Source organism: Apodemus sylvaticus, chromosome X (genome assembly GCF_947179515.1).
Source record: "Apodemus sylvaticus chromosome X, mApoSyl1.1, whole genome shotgun sequence".
NCBI lineage: Eukaryota > Metazoa > Chordata > Mammalia > Rodentia > Muridae > Apodemus > Apodemus sylvaticus.
The window spans coordinates 54666195-54688271 of NC_067495.1; the positions used below are offsets into that span (position 1 = coordinate 54666195).

Consider the following 22077-nt stretch of genomic DNA (forward strand, 5'->3'; position numbering starts at 1 on the left):
ACTTAAGCCCAAAATCCAGCACAATATAGTCTTGTTTCTATTAATGACAGGGACACACTCTGAGAAATGTGCCATTAGGCAATGTCATCATGCAAATATCATAGAAGGTGCTTATACAGAACAAGATGACTACAATGTTACTAAACAATAGCATCTTATGCGACTACCACTCTATATGTGGTCAGTTCATTGCTAAGGAAGCACTAATACACGACTTTACTTACAAATAACATCCTCAACAACTGCCAGTTTCCTTTCCTCCTGTCTCATACTACTAAATACATATTATTAAATCAACTGACAATTAAAGTAAAAATGCAAACAAAAGATTACCTTAATGGACAAGTCTTCTTTACCCAGAGTAACGAGAGTTTTAACAGCTGGGTAGCCTTCTTTTTTACCTTCATGTAGTTCAACTGTTGCTCTCATTGAGTTCTAAAACAATAAATTCTTTCTGAAAAACCATGCTGCTGACTTGCAAAGTACAATTAAATTAAAGGTACCGATTGATTCTTTTTGGTGCTGGGGGTGGAACCTCAAGCCACGCCCATGCTAAGTATGGACTCTACCACTGAGCTACACCCCAGCCCTGAAAACCACAATTTCAGAAAAGAAACAAGCACAAGATTACTTATATATGAAAATTACTTTGCATAGCTACTATTAATAAGATTTATGTGTATGTTTTCCTCTCCTGAGCTTGGCTATCCATGGATTTCTAGTAAGGACATTTTTTCTGACGTTCTATTTTGCATCTGCTCCATTACACATGTTAAATAGTTTTCTTTCCTTTGTGGGGTGGTGGTGAGGGGATTTAGTAATTTTTTTGTGGGGAAGAGAGTGGTTGGGACAGGGTCTCATTAAGAAGACAGGGCTGGCCTTGAATTCATAGATATACCCCTATATTTACCGCCCACTGGTGGGATTAAAGGCATATGCCATCATGCCTCATGGCTTTAGGATTTTAAAATTATTCATCTCAACCCAGAAGAATGTTCTTTATTACATGTAATGCAGCTGTGGAACCTGGTTTGTGCATTTTAAATGCTATTTATCATTTATATTTATAAAGTACCTATCCTCTAATATGCAGGCAGAAAAACTGAAGGGATTCGTACTTCTCATAAAAATTTCACTGGACTGAAAAAAGGATAATATCCATCAAAAAGAAATTCTGGAAAGTTCCAGCTGACAAAGAGAATGCTCACAACTGCACGCCCATCCTAGTGTTACACCAGCAGCATTCGAGTTCTTGGTAAGAAACCAGCTGTGCTCTTCTTTAGGTGTTCCATTTAGTGTTTTATACATTGAAGTTATGAAATGGCAGCTCAAATTCCCTGTGCTCATAACACTGTACTGTAACTATCACTCACTGGTGACTGGATAACAAAAGCAACAGCTTAGGCCATAGAGAGTCTGAAAAAGGGTTTGTTTTCTTTCCTTTTACGTCCAGACTCCCCATTTTTCCTCCCCTGCCTCTATCAGGTCTTCTGAAATGATTCAAATTATAAAACAGTTATAGGATCTCCCAGGACTGGAACGACTAATGCATTAGCACAGTTAAGGCTCCAGAATCAGAGCTATACAGAAGCATGTTTTTATTTTGGTCTGGTAATCACCAATAAAACCTCTGCTAGGCTTGAAAATCTAAAAAGCATCTCTAACCTCCTTACTGAAAGAAAAACAGTATGGATTTGATGTGAAGTCGCCAAAGTATAATTAAGTTTCGAAATCAATATGTACTAATATTCGCAAAACTATACTGTACACAGCAATTTTTCATCTCACAGTGTACAGATTATAAAGCCCACAGGATATCAGAAATAGACTTTTAAAAATGGTTATGCAAAATCTTTTTCTTATGCTAATCTAATGAATCCATTATGCCCAGAATCAAAGCCATTTAAAATGAAGACTTCTTCCCATGTTTTAAAATGCCACTTACCTTGAACAACTCAAATAGCATGTGAAACAGATGTGACGGCACATAAACTACCTGAATAGGTTTGTTTGGTGCTTTGGCTGAAAACAGAGACAAAACCATCAATGAATAAGGACCTAAAGTAGGAGAAAGTCAAAAATGATGCTTCTATTCTATTTCCCAAGTACATCAAACAAATCCCCATGAAAGACAAATAATACAAATAATCCGCTGAGTGACAGAACTGAGCAAAGCTTCCGAATCAAGCGACACTGCTGTGACTAACTCTCTACTTCCTTCACTGCAGCCTTGTGACCCTGAGTACATCAGCCAAGCTCTTTCAAACTTTGTTGGGCAAAACTGGAAGAGTATCCCCTGCGCTATGGTATTCTGAGCACCACACAAGGACATACAAACATCACTTGGAATTTTTCAAATCAGGACAGATCTGCCATCAACGCCAGTCATTTGGGAGAGAAGAGCCAAATACAAAGGGTGGTCAATTTGGACTTAACGGCACTATGATTTGAATCTGAACCACTCACTGAAACTCTGGCTGCCAGACGATAGGTTTCAGGGAAATGAATGAAGGCAAGAAGGCTCTGATACAATGAATGCTTAATCCACTGATAGATTCCTAATTTAATGATAGTATTAAGAAATGGTAGAAAATATCAGCTGGGGCCTGGTCGGAGTCAGTTCTTGGAGCATGTCCTTGAAGAAGGTATCTTGTCCCTGGCCAGTTCTTTGTTCTTTCCTGGCTGCTGTGAGGGGAGCAGCTTCATCTGCCACATTCTCCTGCTGCCTTGATAGTTTGCCTTGCCTCAAGTCCAAAGCAATGGAACCGAGATACATGGTTTGAAGCCTTTTAAATTGTGAGCTTAAACCAACCCTTATTACAGAAACAAAAGTGATTATAATGTGCTATATTATTTTGAACAGGACATGGTGTATACTAGACTATGAGGTTCACGAAACTTTCTACTACAATGAAATCCTTGAATGTCTACAGTATTCTTCTTGAACCAGGGATCTTCTAAGGAACCATCAAAGAAACTGAACCTCATGCAAAGCACTAAGAACATCAGCATGAAAAGTCCTTCTTCTTCCTTGTGACATGCAATCAGGTAAGACACAGAAACAGACTTTCTCAACTAGAACAGATACCTTATAACTTAGTATTTCCTCTAATAGAGTAATTAACAATAATATAAATTAGAGGTAATAATCATTGGTTCTAAGTAATTTATTATGAGCTACTCTATTCACCATATAATTGTATCCGTAGGATAATATATAGTGATCACAGGTGCTATCAGTTACAGATGAGCAAACAAGCTTTGGAAAGCTGATATGACCATGGTAACAAAAGTGATGCTGAAATTGGACACACAGTGCTGTTAGTTTACATCTCATGTGCCATCAAAGGCCATATGTTAAAGACATGGTTACCAGTCTGTGGTACAAAAATGAGGTGGTAGAACCATTAGGAGGTAAAGCCTAGTGTGAAGAACATAGGTCATGGAAGGCATGTCTCCAAAATCAATGTCAGTTGACTCTAGCTCTTCCCCCCTCTCTCTTGCTTCCTGGCTTCCATGAAGTAAACAACTTTAGCCCATCATATACTCCCTGCTATAATGCTGCATCCCACCATAGGCCTTCCAGGCATGTCCAACAGTTTGAGACTATAGCACCTACAAAATTGATACCAGAGAACCATACAATTGAACACACACACACACACACACACACAGAGAGAGACAGAGAGACAGAGACACACACACACACACACACACACACACACACACAGAGAGAGAGAGAGAGAGAGAGAGAGAGAGAGAGAGAGAGAGAGAGAGAGAGAGGAGAGCCTATTGTTTTAAGCAGTTTATGATTTTGTATTTAGCTACATACACAGCTTTTCTAGAGTGTGGGTCAGACTCACATTTGTAATGATAGAGCCAAACTATCATGGATGAAAACCTCTAAAACCATTTATTAAAATAAATCTCTCTTCTTCCAGGGTGTTATCTCAGATATTTTATCATGGAAATCGACTTAACTAATATAATTGGCCTAAGAACATTTTTTTTTATGTTGTTGTTTTGTTTTGTTTTTGGATTTTTGGTTTTTTCGAGACAGGGTTTCTCTGTGTAGCCCTGGCTGTCCTGGAACTCACTTTGTAGACCAGGCTGGCCTCGAACTCAGAAATCCACCTGCCTCTGCCTCCCAGAGTGCTGGGATTACAGGCGTGCGCCACCACCGCCCAGCTGGCCTAAGAACATTTTTATCAGGTAGATAAAATTTTTATCAGGCCTAGAGCCCCATGTACCTTAAAAAAGTACTCTACCAAGGAGTTATGCTTCCAGGTCCCAAGCCCTTTGATGATAAGTTATTTGTAATGTTTAGTGATATATTCAAATGGTTAAAAATCTTCTAAAAACAGAAAGCCAAAGCCCTTTTACCCTTGCCCCTCTCCACCCTCTTCATTTTAAAGAACATTTACATTCTGTTGTATAAACCTGACTATTTAATTTGTTCCCTATAGGCTCTGTTAAGAAAGCTAAAACTCAGTAATGTTGGTAATCCTGTATGTTGAGTACCAATCACTATAGAATAGCCACAAAGTGATAATTCCGTCCCCGTGAGTCAACAGCATGACTCATGTGTTACATGGAGGAAAGACTTTCAGCCTTACAGTGAAATGGATTCTGCCTATATTCTTCCAACTGCTCATCACTACATCACCCCTTTTAGAATGTGTCGGTCTGGAGGTCTGAACTGGAAACATCCCCCATGTATTTGGACACTTGCTGACACTATTTAGAAAGGCTATGGGATATTTAAGAGGTGATGCTTTGCCGGAGGAAGGAAGTATTTTATTTCCTGCTTGCTTTTATCCTTCTTTCTCCTGTCTCTTTCCTATGTGCTAATGAAAATGTGACCAGCCAGCGTCCTTCTCGTGCTGCCAGGACATCCTTCCCCACCACAAAGGACACTATCCTTCTGGAACTATAAGCCAAAGTGAACTCTTTTCTTCTTAAGTTGCTTTGGGTCATGGTATCTTATCATGACACAAAGGTAACCACTGCACAGTGCATGTCTTTCTTATGTGCTATGTATTTTTCCTATTGTGTCTAATCACTCTCCTCTTGAGTACCCCTACTGTATCACCAAATCTTCTAGCTTCTTTTGCATGGTATGCATACTATTCTTTAGGGATCTTTAAATTAGATCCAGCTGCTTTTTAAATCATGCTACATGGCCATCTCTGGGGTTATAGACTGTCTCATTTTTTTACATCTATATTATACAGCCCACTGACCTACCTTACAAAAGTTTGCAAGGGAAGACATATCTCTCAATCCTGACAACCCTGTCTTAGTTGAGGGTTTGGCTAGACATAGAAACTGGAGTTTAAAATCATTCTTCCTCAGAATTTAATAAAGAGAGGCATATTCTGGCAGTAACAGTGCAGCAGAGAAATCCAATAGTAGTTAAGTGTTATTTTTTGCCAAAGTTTAACCTACCATGGTTGTGATTTTGTTTAGGAATTCAGTTTAGAACTAAGTTTATCAGCCGGGCAGTGGTGGCGCATGCCTTTAATCCCAGCACTTGGGAGGCAAAGGCCTCTAAACTTTCTGAGTTAGAGGCCAGCCTGGTCTACAGAGTGAGTTCCAGGACAGCCAGGGCTATAGAGAGAAACCGTGTCTCAAAAAACCAAACCAAACCAAAAAAAAAAAAAAAAAAAAAAAAAAAAAAAGAACTAAGTTTACCACTTGAGGTAGCTAGTGTTCCTTTCTCTTTGGATATTGCCCAAAGGGAAAAGGCTGACTTGGAGTTTTAAAAATCAAATCAAGACTCCACTGGCTTTAGAATATGACTTCAGTAAAGGTAGATGACTAGAGAGACCTTCAAATGCTAAAATGAAGGTTTTACTTCAGAGTAACGTTATTCACATATCACATCAGGTTTGCTCTTGGACAACACACACTCATGTTGGTAGCTGAGCCCAGACAATGTCAGTAAGGTAGATGACAACTAGAGAGACCTTCAAATGCCCTCAGAACAGCTTTCCAGAAACTCATCCTAATCCTTTGGCTTCCTTCCTGTTGTAGCCGTTTGTACCACTCAGCTATGCTCCCACAGTCCCTCTCCTGGATATCTGGAAAGTGGCTGCCATGTCTGCAGCAGCCTACTCCATTTTGCTCAGTCCTGCCCTGGTGTTATCACTCAGTATACTTCTATGTGGCTGTATTCTTCCACAAGTTGGCACTAATGGGTGGCCATGGTCTCAGTGTCTATGTTCTTCTCAATTTATACCTCGAAATTTAATTTCTAAAATGATGGCACTTAGAGGTGGGACCTTTGGCGTTCATTAGTTCATGAGAATGGAACCTTATTAATGGGATTAGCACTCTTATAAAAGACACCCCAACCCCAAAGAGCTCCTTGGTCCTTTACTACTTGTAAAGGTGCACCAAGAAGTCATCTGCGAGTCAGAAAATAGGCCCTCACCAGACACTAAATCTGTTAGCACCATGGTCTTGTACTTCTCAGCTTCTACACCCATGAGAGACAAATGTCTGTTATTTAATCCTCCCAGTTTCTGATGGTTTGGTTTAGCAGCCTGAAGGGACTAATACAGTGGTCCACTTATAAGCTTCCTTGGCTCCCTTTGCTGGTTTTATGGGATTCTTTTATTGTAGTTGTAATGGGGCCTGAGAAGCAAGCTGAGTGCTTAGTTTATCTTGTGGCAAACAGCATCATTAGTTATATAAACAGCCTCAGAATTCAATTCAACCTTTTCAGCCCAAATTTCAAGGAAATGAAAAACATTTTACAGTTTGTTTTCTTCTCTTAAGTTTAAACAACATTCTCTAGGAGCCATCTAAAGGCTTGCTCAATTATGTGTACTTTTCCTTGGGAATATTACAGTTGACATTTCTTTTCTTCCTTTTAGAACCATGTAAAATGTGTTTGGCTATGATTCTTCTCTTATCTTGGGCCTAGTGGCTATAGTGGATGATTAATAGAGGCTTGTTGGCTTTCTAAAATAAGATGAACAGAATATGAATATTCCCTAATAGTACATTTTTAAAAGTCAATGAAAAATAGTGGTCTGGGTTTTTACGCTTCAGACTCAAGAAATAATAAAGTCTATTTTGCACAGTCATTGCCTGAAACACCATTAGTTGAAGCAGCACTTAATAAATGTCAACAGAACTCTATACAGACATAAGGAATTTTACTTTCAGATAGCTTTCCTTAAGAATGAAAAACAGAAACTGCAGGCTAAGCAGAAAAAAACCCCACATATAAAAGCAAAGGTGGTGACACAAGATTAAGCCCCAATGTGAGCAGAAAAGGCTACGAATGAGCACAGGGTACACTGCACATCCCTTTTCCAAAGTGACCTATTACATTTTCTGTTGACTGACTAAGTGTACACGAACCATTTTGAAACAACATAAAGATGGCAAGGCAGCTCCATTTTAGGATCTCTCGGACAGGCAGCGTGGATATCATTAGCATTTGTCTCCTTTGTATTTAACATTAAAATACTTTTTCTTGCTGTGGCTATACCACCCTGACCCAGCCTGATCTCATCTAAAATGCTTTGTCTTTTACCATTGAATTCTTCAACTTCCAGATCTGGAGCTACCAGGTAATACTGTTCACAGAGCATCTTAGCTGTTTCATATGCATCTGTTAAGAAAGAAAAATTTAATTGTTGCATTAATGACAATGTAAAAATGTAGGTGTATACATAAAGAATTTCTCTAAAGGGACTTCAAATGAATCAAATACCATCTTTTAAAACAATCTCTTGATTTCAATATATTACTCTGACTAAAATATTTCTCTTTTCTATGTTTTGTTCTCTTTTCCATGCTTTAACAACCATAGCATAATCATAGACTAGTAACAATAAAGTTGGTTTATGCCAAGCATAAAACTATCTAGCTTTTAAATACGGCTAAAAGATATTTTTCATTTATAAACCCAGGTCTGCACTTCTAAACACCAAAGAATCTGATTAAATTGTAGCAAAGCAATACTTTCTGTAACTTAAAATATTGACAACTGTCGGACCTAGAGATGGCTGAGCAGTTTCAAGCACTTTGTGCTCTTGTGGAGGGCCTTGGTTCAATTCCCAGCATCCACTGGTAGCTCACAGCCACCCATAACTCAAGTTCTAGGAGATCTGATGCTCTCTATGGCCTCTGTAGGCACCAGGCATGTACATGGTATACATGTATACATGGAGGCAAAATATTCATACACATAAAATGTAAGTTAAAAAATTGCCAAAAGTTATGATCTTCCAGTTACTAGCAAATGAAACCCCAACAATAAATTTAATAAACAGGTTTTCATGAGGTGCTGAATTTACATTATTTGAACCACTCATTGTCTTTAAAATGTCTATTAAGTTGGTTAAGAATAACAGTTTAAACCTGATGTAAAGTTTAAGGTGCAAGAGTCTGCTTTTCAACAGGAGAAAATAGACATCAGGTAAGAAAATCAAGGCCATTATAAAAATAGCTAGAAGACAATTGTAGAAAATTTAGAGTATGGAATAAATTAAGAAAGTAAAGGTGACTCATGACATATTAACTCTTCTCTTGAACTGAAAATAAACCATTTTTAAAAAGGAAAAGAACACTGAAAATCAATCTGAGGAGAGGATCTGTGGCTTCCATTTACTTTATAATGTTATACAGAACTTAGTTTAGTGCCTGTTTAGGTGGCCAATTGCTATTCCTTGGCTTGATATCATAGGCCTTTTGGTAACTCACCTTAAAAACTTTACTGATACATTTCTTATACAAGTCACCCGTTTATAGTGAGCATGCAATTCAGCGGTACTTAGTACTATTGAGGTTCTGTACCCTTCTTACAATGAACATTTTTATCACTGCAGAAGTCCCACACTATTGGCAGCCATTCTCTCTGCCCTGCTCTCAGTGACCACCCTTCTACTTCATCTGATGACCGTTCTGGACACATCAAATGAAGTGAATCCTGCAATATGTGGCTTTTCACGACTTCTTTCCCTCAAGCATAGTGTTTGTGATGGTTAGTTCTGTCAATCTGACATAATCTAGGGTGACCCAGAAAAGGAGTTTCAATGAGGAACACTGGTCTATACACATATCTGGGGAATTATTTTGATTATATTAACTGAGGTGGGAAGATCTGCCCAATTTGAGTATCACCATTCCCTAGGAAGGGAATTCTAAACTAAGAGTGGAGAAAGCAAGGCAAACACTAGCACACATGCATTACTTCACTCTTCTTTGGCATTGGTTGCAGATGTCATGTGACCAATTCTATCAACTTCCTTCCATTACAAATTCCCTGTCATGATGGAATGTAACCTGGAGTTTAGAGCCAAATAAACCCTTCCTCCCCGAAGTTGCTCTTGTGGGGGCATTTTATTGTAGCAATAGGAAAAGAAACTAAGACAGTGTTTTCAAGAGTCATCTATGTTATAACATGAACCAGTAGTCATTCCATATATTTAAATTTCATAGTATAAAAACATTTTTAAGTAATGGCCACTGTAAAAATATACCACATTTTCTTCATCCAGTTACTAGATGATAGGCATTGATTCTGTCTACTGTTTGTGTATTATGAATAGTCACGGTTAAGCTTCTGTGTGACCATGCTTTTGCTTCTCATGTACCTAGGAATAGGAAAGCACTGAACTATAAGGTAACTCCATGTAAACACTTGAGAACTGCCAGACTGTTTATGAGAACAAGACTTCTTAGCTTCACCTTTACAATTTCACATTATTATGTTCCACAGGCACATTTGCAATGTTCTCAGCTCCTTATCGGCTTCATGGAGATGAATCAACACCGTGCAGAGAGAACTTAAGATTCAAGAGGTGACAGAAGGAAAGACAGAAAGGGAGAGAACTAAACTCCAGAGAATTTCAATGCTAAAATTTGACAGTAAACACCTTAAAATAATACAAAGGTAAGAACAGGGTATGTTTAGACTCTTAAGTTCATTTATCTTGCATTGCTACCAAATCAGAATTTCATATTCTAATTACCTAATACTATCTGTCCTCACATTAAACTTTTAGAATTAAGCACCAGAGACAGAGACATCAGACCAATTCTGACAAGATAAAACACAGAAAACAAAAAGCAAACAGCAGTAAGAACAGAAAACTACTTCTAAAATATTACAAGTAAAAACAGACATTAAATAGGGTTGAATTTTCACACTGAAAAAATAATTTTAAACTACACTAAATTTGTGAATTTTCTCTAGGACATAATAAACCTTATCAATTATATATAAAAATACTTGAGAGAGAGAGAGAGAGAGAGAGAGAGAGAGAGAGAGAGAGAGAGAAAACGAACGAACAGGAACCAGGTCTTTTTGCTTTGGCTAGTCTACCAAACAATGCTACATCTCCACCTAGTGACGTGATAGCACAAAAGCTGACCACAAACTTTTAAGACCCCAAATACTGAAATTTATAATGCTTCACTATCTATATACAAAGCCAGTACACCACAACTCCTCCAGATATATAATAATGCTTAAATACTGAACTTCTTTTACTATAGAATAGTGACAGAAACTAAACTTACTAAATGTTCTAATTATCCATAGCATTAGCTTTGCCATTACTATTCAATGTATAGTAACATTGAAAACATGCTAGGCATATGCAGTGTGTGGAGGACAGCCAACTCCAAACTTAGTATGGCTCTTAAGACCATATATGAAAGAAAATACTTTTAGTTTCATTATATTACGTAGTGGATCGATGCTTAATTAAGAATTATTTTATTATCCTTGAAAATTTCAAAACATTGTACTATAGACTCACACACATTGGTCAACCAACAGATGTTGGGAGTATTACTAATAAAATTTATATTAGTTTGCGTAAATTCTAATAGGATACTAAAATGCTTTGGATAAAATACATAATAAGCATCTGACTAAGGGATGGGTGTGTGCGTCTGTAGTAGAGTTCTTGCCTAGCATATAAAAAGCCTTGGTTCAATCCCAAACACTATAAAAGCAATGAAGAAAGCATTTGCTAAATGGAACAATCCTCTGACCAATGATAAAGTTTTCACTATTCAGTCAATTATGCTAATGAGTAGGCCAGGTGTGGTGGTGGCATATGCCTCTAATCTTGGCACTCAGAGTTAGAAGGCAGAAGCAGGTGGACCTCCCTGAGTTTGGGGCCAGCCTGGTCTACATAGTGAGTTCCAGACTAACCAATTTAATTATGGTTATCTCTCCATAACTAATTATATAATTATGGAGAGAATCTAGATTTAGTGACCACTTGCTTGAAAATTCAAGGCTATGTTACATATTTCTGTACTGTCTCTCCCATGACATAAACGATCCTGGAGCTACTAGGCATTTGGCAGCACTGAAATGGGACATTCTTTTCCTAAGTAAGGTAATGTAACATAAATTACAATCACTTCAAAAATCTCAACAACCAAAATATAGCTACTGGTCTGGATACTTCCTTTACACCTTGAGTTTTGGTAAGCTCACTTTATAGTAAGTTCTCTAATAAAAAATTTCTATTTTAAAATTAGAAATCAATTTTTTGACAAGCTACTGCCAAACAGTTTTTACCTATACTATATTTCAGTATTTATGGCTGGCTAATCTTGAAAAGAAAACATGGGAAACTGTTATTATTATTGCCAGTAAACATAAGTGATAGTCACTACATTAAGAATGGTTGCAATGGCACTAGAGTATTTTCAGAAGGTCCATCTTTAGCCATGACGTAGTTTTTAGAGATATTGCATAGGAAACCTTAGGAGATTACAGAGGTTGTTTGATCAGACTTCTCTACTCCAAGTCTATCATATTAGTCTCCCAGATTCTATGCTTAACCCACTCATTTACAGGCATAAGGAGCCAGAACTGGAGAGCTGACATTTTCTTCATTTTTTCCTAAAAGAGTAATGCAAAAGAATAGATTGCTCATTTACAGTTATAAAGAGGTAGAATTTTTAAATAAACATGTCAGAGACAATAACTTTTAAGTCTGAAAGAATAAAGAAAAATTGGAGAAACTCAAGTTTATTTTTCCTATAAGAACAAAGTACACATAAATAGCCATAAAAGATTACAAAGTCATAAAATGCTACTTTTATTTGTGTTTGTCCAAGTGTGTGTGTGTATGTATATGTGTGCACACGCACACACATGCGTGCGTGCGTGTGCATGTTTCTGTGTGTAGGTGCAAACACACATACCTCACTACACAGGAAAGTCTGAGGACAAGCTCAAGGGTCAGTCCTTGCCTTCTACCTTGTTTGAGACAGATACTTTATGTAGGTTCCGGGATTATGAACTTAGGGTCTCCATACTTGCATGACAAGTGCTTTTATAAGCTATGCAATCTCTGCAGCTCTGATTTTTTTATTTATTATTTTATTGTATGTGAATGGGTGTTTTGCATGTATGTCTAGTGTACTGTGTGAATGCAGTGCCCACAGAGGCCAGAAGAGGGCATCAGATCCCCTGAAACTTGTACAAATGGTTGCTTGCTACCATGTGGGTGCTAGGAGTTGAACCCAGCAAGGTCTCTGGAAGAGCACTCAGTGCTTTAAACTGCTGAGCCATCTCTCCAGCCTCCCAGCCTCAAGATTCTTTTTTTTTATTAAAACAAAAACACACCACAAAGCAACACCACACTATTATGTTTATGTGTAATAATATAAGGATAAGCAAAAGAACATAAGCAGACACTTTTCAAACTACCTTGCCAAATCAAAGATATCCAACTTCTTAACTGGTGCTCTTCTCAAATTCCCAGCACCCCACATAGCAGCTCATCACTATCTGTAACTCCCAGTCCTAGGAGATCTAATACCCTCTTCTGGTCTCTGTGAGCACAAGGCACTCATGTAATATACAGAAATATATATCTACACACATAAAAGAAAATAATATTTACAAATTTAAAATGAATGTTTTGTATGCTCCCATATGAGCTGAAGACTGAGTGCGAGAGTGGTGGAACACAGCTGGAATACTGGCACTTAGAAAGTGAAGTAGACAGATTATCCTAGGCTATACCAAATTTGAGGCCAGCCTGGGCTACACGAGATCCTTTCTTGAAAAACCTTAACAAAAAAAAGAAAATAATCCCAAATTGGCCCTACTGCATATGCACTTGCTCCCTGAGTCACACCTGAACTGGAACATACTTTGTAAGTATCCTAAGATGAGGCTGATGCGCTACATATACATATATGTACATGTACACATACATATACACATACACATACACATACACATACATATACATATACACAGGCTGCACTTTTTTGATCCTGGCCATCTACGGTGTTCACAATAGACCACACTGACCCATGTGCTCCCTAGGAAAGAAATTTCTGGAACCAATATGCTACTTTTTAGAAACCCCTTAAGTTACAAAGAAATATAAAGCAATACATATTATTTGCTTTCCTATCCAAAATCCAGCCTAACTGGAATCCACTAATCCCAAGCAGTAGATCCTCCAACTTCATGAACAAAGTGAGCTGCGAAAAGTGTAGACAAAACATCTAGCAGAATGAATCCCCAGGCTCCCGTCGGCCAGACTATTCAAACTTGCAGTCACGGGTAAAACCAAGATGAACTGAAGCAAGAAAAGCTACTTTTTGGAAACTCAAGATGGGTCATTCGGGATTACCAGAAGTCAAAAGAGCACTGAGAAATATGGTAACGTAGGGTGGCCTAGAGTGCTTGGCATTGTCTTAAGTGGGGTCAGTCAAGTTAACCAGAGCATACCAAAAAAGGCAAGTAGAGAGGCCATAACTTGACAACTCCACCTTCAAGATACCTAAGAAAACAACCTAGTATTTTGTTTCCCAATTCCAGTTATCTATAGTGCTGAATGTAAAATATTTCATGTCCTGACTATGGGGCCGACTCAGTTATTTTAATAAACCTATTTCTGGAGCTAGAATGAGTCTGCTACTTACAATCTAAGGAGGCCACATTGAGAGCATAGGATATTATTTCCAGTATAAAATAATACCATGCATGCAGGAAGCCATTTGTATGCTATCATGCTAAGCAATAATAACATATAAAAATGACATAGGAAACTTAGCAAGACTGCAAAAGTCAACTTTTGTGCTAAAGCAAAGCTTTAAGTTGGTATCTTTAAAATATTCTCATTACAGGATTGTCCATTTGATTGTCTGGTTTCTGACATGGAAAGGAGGAAGAAGGGACATCACAGAAGGTCCCTCCCAAAGTTCGACAGGAGTTGCCTTCAAACAGTAATTCTAGCATTCACTACTGACTCTGTAATTTACAGATACATAGCAGTAGAAATCAATGTTCTGACTATGCCCACCATGAGGAGGCGTGCACAGAGAGGTGTATGTATTCAGTTACTATGCCGGCAGAACCCCTACTCTACTCATTTATACAACTGTCTAGTCAAAAATAAAAACAGTGTTCCTACCCTTCTACATAAAAACTGTCTGTAGTCTGTCTCAAAGGGCCTAAGAATAGGATCAGTTTAAGACTTGTGAAGGCTGTAAAACACACATGTACACACACGAGAATGTGAATGCATGCACACACACACACACACACACAGGGTCATTTGGAATGGACATTTAAGGCCACTTAAACCATGTAAGCTCTTCACAGCTAAGGAAGAAAAAAAAGCGTTTTGGTGCTGCAGGTCTCTAACACCAGCTACTCTGGAGGCTCATGCAGAAGGACATGCTCAAGGCCTGCTTGGACTATAGCATTGAGAGCAGAGCAGTCTGGCAATTTAACAAGATCTTGTTCCAAAATAAAAAATGAAAAGAGGATCAGAACATAGTCCACCTGTGGAGTGTTTGCATGTGAGACCCTGGGTTCAATCTCCAGAATCATAAAACAAAGTCCTATAAATGTAGATACTTGTAAAGTACCTTGATGTGAAGGGAGGTTGCCATAAAGGTCGTTATGTGGACGTGGCTTTGCAGCAGTGTATCCTTTGGGATCTGAAACCGCCCTCCAATGCCATTTAACCTAAGGAAAGAGACTACTGAAGGATGAAAACTACTGAAAGATTCACAGAGGAACAGAGACTGTGTTAGTCTTCCTGCCCTACCTCATAAGTATGGTGGTAGAATATGTGTGTGTGTCTGTGTGTGCGTATGTGTACTGGGGGAAGTGGAATGACAAAGGAAGATGGGAAGTCACAGTCATAACAAAGACCCTCACCAAGAATCTGGGCTTTAGTTAGACCTCTCCCCAAATCACACAATTGAATATAGTAAACTTATTTGCAATATACTAAGTAGACAGTTAAAGGCAGGGCAGACAGCCTGGATGGGCAGGAACCCAAGGCTAGATAGCTCAGAGACCCAAAACTGACTGGAAAAACAAAACAAAATCAATGAAATTACTCCTAATGGTGTTCTGCTATACTCAATAGACCGATGCCTAGAAAGCCTTCATCAAACAACTGAAGGGAGACCCACAGCCAAACACTAGGTGGAGCTCTGAGGATCCTGTGGAAGAGCAGTGAGAAAGAATTGTGAAAAGCCAGAGAGGTCAAGCACACCATGAGAACAAGTCCCACAGAACCACCTCAGCAGGGCGCAGAGGGGCTGAGTCTGCATGGGTCTGACTTAGGTCCTCTGCATATCTGTAACGGCTGTACAGCTTGGCATTTATGGGACTCCTAACAGTGGGAGTAGATGCTGTCTCTGAGTCCTTGTGGGCTGCTTTAACCAGCCTTGAGGGTTTGTGCCTAGTTGTATTGTAACTTGATATGCCATGTTCCTTTGATATCTCTGGGAGGCCTGTTCTTTTCTAAAGGGAAATTGAGGAGGAGAGGATCTGGGGGAGAGAGGAGGTGTAGGGATCACTGGGAGGAGTGGAGGGGGAAAAACTGAGTTCAGGATATAAGAAAAGAATTCTTTTTGAAAAGAGCAAAGATAAAGCTCCGAGTGGGCTGTGCCTGGTGGTGTAGGCCTATAATCTCAGCTACTAAGAAAGCCAAGGCAGAAGGATCACAAGTTCTGTAGTCCAAGTAGAATGAGATCAAGGCCAGCCTGGCAGACATGGTGAAACCGTGTATCAAAATAAAAGTAAAAAGAAGGCTGGGAATAATGCTCAACAGTAAAGTGCTTTTCCACCATGTCTAAGGCCCCACAGATCAATCCACAGCACTGCAAAACTAAGCTGTGAGTATCAGAAGGATGAGGAAAAAGGAAAGACTAGAACTGCAAATAAAATAAACAAAGAAAACAGACATTTTACATTTATGAATCCTAAACGTCCCCTAAAGGAAAATAAGTAGTCTCTCGCTTGTGGTGCTATTGGACAGAACCTAGGAGGTCTGGAACAAGAGTGAGTAGGCCACTGATCTTGAAGGAGCTATTCAGACTCTGGCCCCTTTCTCTTTTGTTTCCCAGCACCGTAAAACAAGTAGCTTTGCTCTGGCGCATGTTCACTGCCACAATATTATATACAGTGATGGGCCAAACAGCAGTGCACTGAAACTTTTGAAACTGAACCAACATGAATAGTTTCTCCTGTAAGTGGATTGATGTCCTCAGACATTGCTTCCCAGCAGTAGAAAGCTAGCTCACAGAGCGAGCTAGGAGACTCAGGCATAAACTTCCAGGCTTTTCAGTTCCTTTCCAACACGTGTAACACTATTCTGAATAATCTTCCAGTTAGCTTTTGGTATTAAAGTTGTCACTAAGAATGATGCTGAAGTTTATGGCATTGGTTAGAGATCATGTAATCAGTAGTTAATACATACTAAATAATGGAATAATGTTGACAGTAACAGTCATAAAACGTAAGTTCTTTCAGCTTTAAGATTCAAGTCACAGCAGTTCTTGAATGACGCAAGGCCTTTGATGCACTGTAGCAATGCTTAATCTCTCTGTACAGTACAAATTGTTAAGTTTCATGAAACTCCTAATACGTATCAAATTCCACGGGTCCTTAGATACATCCTCCCTAAAAATTAGTTTAAGATTTTATATTATAACGAAACAATGAGATAATAGAACTGAGTGCTTTTCAAAACTTTATCATGAAGAATTTCATACATGTACCAATGTAAACCACAGTATAATGAACCACCATGTACTCATCAAAGCCTCAACTATTCTTCACATCGGCCCCATCTTTGTTATTCTTCAACATCTCTCTGATTTTGAAGCAAATCCCTTATTTCATACCATGTACAGACATTTAAAAAATATCTCTTGAAGCTCTACCTCTAAAGCTATGACTAAAACGTCACTACCACTTCAATATTACACCAAAGAAACTAGACCTTGGGGCTAATTAATTCTAGTGTGTGGGTATTTTTATTTGAAATTATTTTTATTTTTTAAAATTTATTTATTCTTATTCCATGTGCATTGCTGTTTTGTCTGCAAGGATGTTGAATCCCCTGGAACTGCAGTGCAGGTTGTGAGCTGTCATGTGGGTACCTGGGAACTGAACCTGGATCCTCTGGAAGATGGAGTGCTCTAACCACAGAGAAATCTCTCCAGCCCCCTACAATTTCTTAAATATTTTTTAATTTTACTTCATGTATAAGAGTATTTTGCCTGAATGGATATCTATGCACATCCATATGTGGTCAGAAGAGGAAGTCAGAAAAGGGCACTTAAACTGGACAGTTATGAATTGCTATGTGGGTACTAGGTAGAGAATCTGGGTTCTCTGCAAAAAGAGTAAATACTCAGAACAGCTGAGCAGTCTCCCCAGCCAACTTTTGGTTTGTTTGGTTTTTTGTTGTTGTGGTGTTTTTTTGTTTATTTGTTTGGTTTGGTTATTCCAGACAGGGTTTCTTTGTGCAACCTTGGCTGTCCTGGAACTTGCTTTGTAGACCAGGCTGACCTCAAACTCACAGAGATCTATCTGCCTCTGCCTCTGCCTCCCAAGTGCTGGGATTAAAGGTATGTGGCCATGTCCAGACATCCCCATTTTTTAATAATAAAGTTTAATAATAAAATTTATTCAACAACTTTAAATGTCTAAAATTATCAAACCACAGAATATTTACAGATCTTCTATTTCTACAGACACTACAAGGTTCTATAAAAGTTATCAAACAAAAAAAAGACATATTCCCTGGCCTTACATCATTATAGCTCAAGAGAAAAGGCACACTCATATCAGCTAGACCTAGCTGCCTTAAAACTGAAATAATGTGAGGAAATGTCTTCCGGCCACACAGAGATGCAGGCAGCACCTGGAAAATATACTGCACAGGCTGTCCTTAGCAGTGGTTGCTGAAAAACAACCAAGGTCCCTGATGAAATCCAGGACGAAGTCTGATCATGCAAACTTGCCAGCTGAGTGTTTAAAGCTGGATGAGAAGCAGAACAGGAAATGAAATCCAAGGAAGGAGAAAGTTGGGAACATGAATCTGCACAAAGTCAAAACTGAGGAGTGCTGGAACTTGGTGCGTCACAGGCAGTCGAGCTTTCCTGATATAGTATTCAGCATTTACTTTATATGAGTAACAGGGTCCAGCTATTTAAACTCAACGTCCCTAGTGTACCAGGGATTTATGAGTACTATTCTACCCTGGGAATACTGACTAGTGTCCATCCAGCTAAGCCTATTTGCTGTATAGCTTCTAACATCAGGGGTATGTAAGAGAAAGACACATAGATTTGGCAAATGTAAATGCAGACTCATTTTCTAACAAGGGAATAATTAAAAATGGAGGCAAGTCAAATCCAGACCTTCCTGAAATGTTTACTGTTTAAGAAAAATGCAAGAACAACCCTGACGAACAAAGTAGAAACTGGTGTTTGAGCATTAGAAATTATTTGTTCTTCCCTGATCTAGAAATATTTCATATTTGGATTAATTGGTTTAGGCCTAACATGGTCTGATGAATCACAGACTACCCAGCTACATGACCCCACAGCTGAGCTGCTTCAACTAAACCCCAATGCTATTTCCGCCATGGTCAGTGACACATCCTTACCTTTCACCACATCAGCTACATTACAGGTGGGATCGATGCTCCCTATATGTTTCGGATGAGCAGGGTTAGTGTCACCACCAAACAGAAGTGCTAAATGAACACAAAAGAGAAGGAAAGGGGTTGAAACACAGCAAGGTGATGGTCAAGCACAAAAATAAATTTCTAACTGTCAAAAACGATCTTTTTAGAATCCTTTCAGCATCCACAATGACTTAGAGTAATGCAATACTGCTGATGGGGGAGCAAATAAATACATCAGGCAAAAGGGGAGAGGGATGTACTTTAAGTCCTATCAGGCACAGGAAGTAGATCCTGTAGTAGCAATGCATGTCAGGAGCCCAATCCTTTCTTCCTCTGCTGGTGATAACTAGATCAAGACATGCTTAGCAGGCTATCTCCTGGGGGCTCAACACTTGCAGCCATTTATTGCAGTCACTAAGTATTTCCAACACGCAGCATGTGCCACTTGTGAGGAATCCTCATGGGGTAAACGCCTCCACCATGGAGGAACTTTTGCAATTCTGTATACACAAACCGTATTTGTTCAAATATCTTTAGAAAAATATTCTACATTATACAATAGTTGCAGATTTTTATTCCCAAATAAAAGTATAAAAAAGTTGAAAAGAAAAAAGCGATGGAAGTCAAATTTTTATAGTTACACTTTGTATTAAATCAATCAAACCTGGGGATTTGACCCCACAAAAGGAGAATAAATAACTAAACAAAATAGGAATGACTTGAGATTATGAAAAATGGCAAATATAGGTGTATGCCAGTACATAAAGTTCTAAGTTACTAAAAATAGAAAAAAAAAAAACAGAGGCGCATGAGTTTAATCAACAACAAAACATATGCATATCTATGTGGACAAAATATGCTTAGATAAGGAAATTGCTACTATCTCAATAAATTAGCTGGCTTGTATTTAGGTTCCCTTTTTCTATGAATTACCATACGTGTTTCTAAAACTATAAATACATACTTTGTTTTTTGATTTTTGTTTTTGCAAGACACGGTTTCTCTGTGTGTAGACCAGGCTGGCCTCAAACCTAGAGATCGCCTGTCTCTTGCTTCTCGAGTGCTCAGATTAAGACACGTGCTGTCACTGCCTGGCTATAAGTACATATTAACAGCTCCATAACATTTGCTTATCTGAAGAAATCAAATGAATTAAAATGCTTTGTTCCTTCTCTGATTCAGCAAGGATAACTCCAAATATGTATATGCTTATCCTTAGAATTAAAAAAAATCAACTAAGGTGACAGTACTGGAAACCAGTCAAGCAGTTCAAAACAAAGATGTTGTGTTGAAAGAATTGAATATACTAAAACTCTCAGTGTGGCATCATGGACTAATTAAAAATCAGATTTTACCTATTACTGTGGAATAAAGGGAATTGCTTATATATCTAACATGCTCATTCAATATTCCCATATTGGTATTTTTAAAAACTAAATAAGAAAATGCATGTTTTGGAAACACTCCCATATAAATAAAATTATTGAGAAATTGATGTGGCTGCCATTCAAGCCAGTCCCTTGACTCCATAGAAATGTAACAGCAGAGCCTTGGAAAGGCAGACATGTTCCTGCCTATAAAATAAGCATCACAAAGCCTTCCAAGGACAATTTTGAATCAAGAATATCGATTAATAGATTTTTTTTATAACAGGAAGGATTCGCTTAAGAAAAACTGAACAAGAAACAATATTTCTATAGTCAAAAGTCAAAGTCAGTAAACTAAAAGCGAAGCAAAAGGAAAACTGGAAAAAAAATCAAGATGGTTACCCATTCAAAACTGGATCCAAAACAACCCAACTTACTGTGCTGGTTAATAAGCATGCGGAATGAAATGCGGTTGGTATAGAACCGATCCAGGAAATACTGAATGTTGCTGCTAATAAACGGATCAAAGCCGAACTTTTCCTTGTACTCAATCACGCCCTGGGCCATTGTAGGAACAACATCATTGTGTCTGTTTCTGATATTTATCAGAACGTGGAGAAAGCTGTGTGGGAAGGAAACACAATGTGGTAAGTTTATATTTCTCACGGGCTGGGACCCACCCACCCCCAACTCTATTTAGTTACCCGCTGGTACTCTTTATAGGTAGAAACATTCCTCTTACTAGATAGTAAAAGGAAGTAACCATAAAAGCTAAAACCCAGCCAAGCTTTGGCTTCAAACTTATGACTGAAATTCTTGAGCTACTACACAAAGTAAAAGATTCTAGTGAGGTTTAAAACAAATTCAGATGTTTTAAGGAATGTGCTGACATTTGGGGGTTCCATAAATTTTTTTTTGACTAAAAGAATGCAAATGAGTAAGGAAATAATTGAACTGATTGGGCCAGAGGACTACCAGTTTAAAACATATATACCAATTTGAAGCCTCAACTCCAAGAGAATGAGAAATGTAAGAATAATAGTGAGGAGCTAGTGCGGGGGTGGGGGTGAGGGGTGCTAAAGTGACAAGGATCTGTAGCCACATAGAAGCAGGTATGGCAGCACAGCTCCATAAGCCCAGAGCCAGGGCAGTGGACACAGGTGGATCCCAGGGGACTACCGGCTAGCCAGTCTAGTCAAAACATCAAGTTCCCTGGTTAGTGAGAGAGCCCGTCTGAAACAAATCAGGAGAGCCATCCAGAAAACACCTGGCATCAACCTCTGATCTCCACATGAAAATGCACACACATACACAAAAGTACATATCAATGCGCACACATACATACACATGTATACATAAGCCATATAAACCATACACAAAAAATTCTTTTTAAAAAGATAAAAATGTTAAGAGTTGAAATCACAGAAATAATAAAAGAAAATCAGGTGAATTAAGTCTATAACTTTGGGATAAAGGAGGCTGTTCTCAATTTATTACCAAGGGCAGAAACACACACCGCAAAGAAACAAAGAACAGAACTGCAGAACTGTAGAAGCCCACATGATGAGTAAAAGAAGAAATAAAGCCCACATACTTAGGGAAGATGAACATCCTATTGGAAAACTAAGGAAAAGATCTTAGTGGGAAAATCTATGAAAAAGCAAGCACAGTAGCAATCAATTTCCCAGCACAAAAGCAAAGGAAAACATTCTTATTAGAATGGCAAGTAAGAACCAGTGAAGGTTGTGTGTGGGTGCTAA

The 22077-nt window shown here is 38.5% G+C and overlaps 1 protein-coding gene across 1 annotated transcript in view; it reads right to left on the reverse strand.

The window, feature by feature from the left end:
- Pdk3 (pyruvate dehydrogenase kinase 3) overlaps nucleotides 1-22077 on the reverse strand; it is a 67722-nt gene that overhangs the window by 17138 nt on the left and 28507 nt on the right. The window contains exons 4-8 of the mRNA XM_052170096.1: nucleotides 20755-20939; nucleotides 18930-19019; nucleotides 7550-7627; nucleotides 1946-2022; nucleotides 334-435 (exon numbers count right to left, since the gene is read on the reverse strand). Of these exons, the coding sequence (XP_052026056.1) occupies nucleotides 334-435; nucleotides 1946-2022; nucleotides 7550-7627; nucleotides 18930-19019; nucleotides 20755-20939 (532 nt within the window). The remainder of the gene's footprint in view (nucleotides 1-333; nucleotides 436-1945; nucleotides 2023-7549; nucleotides 7628-18929; nucleotides 19020-20754; nucleotides 20940-22077) is intronic.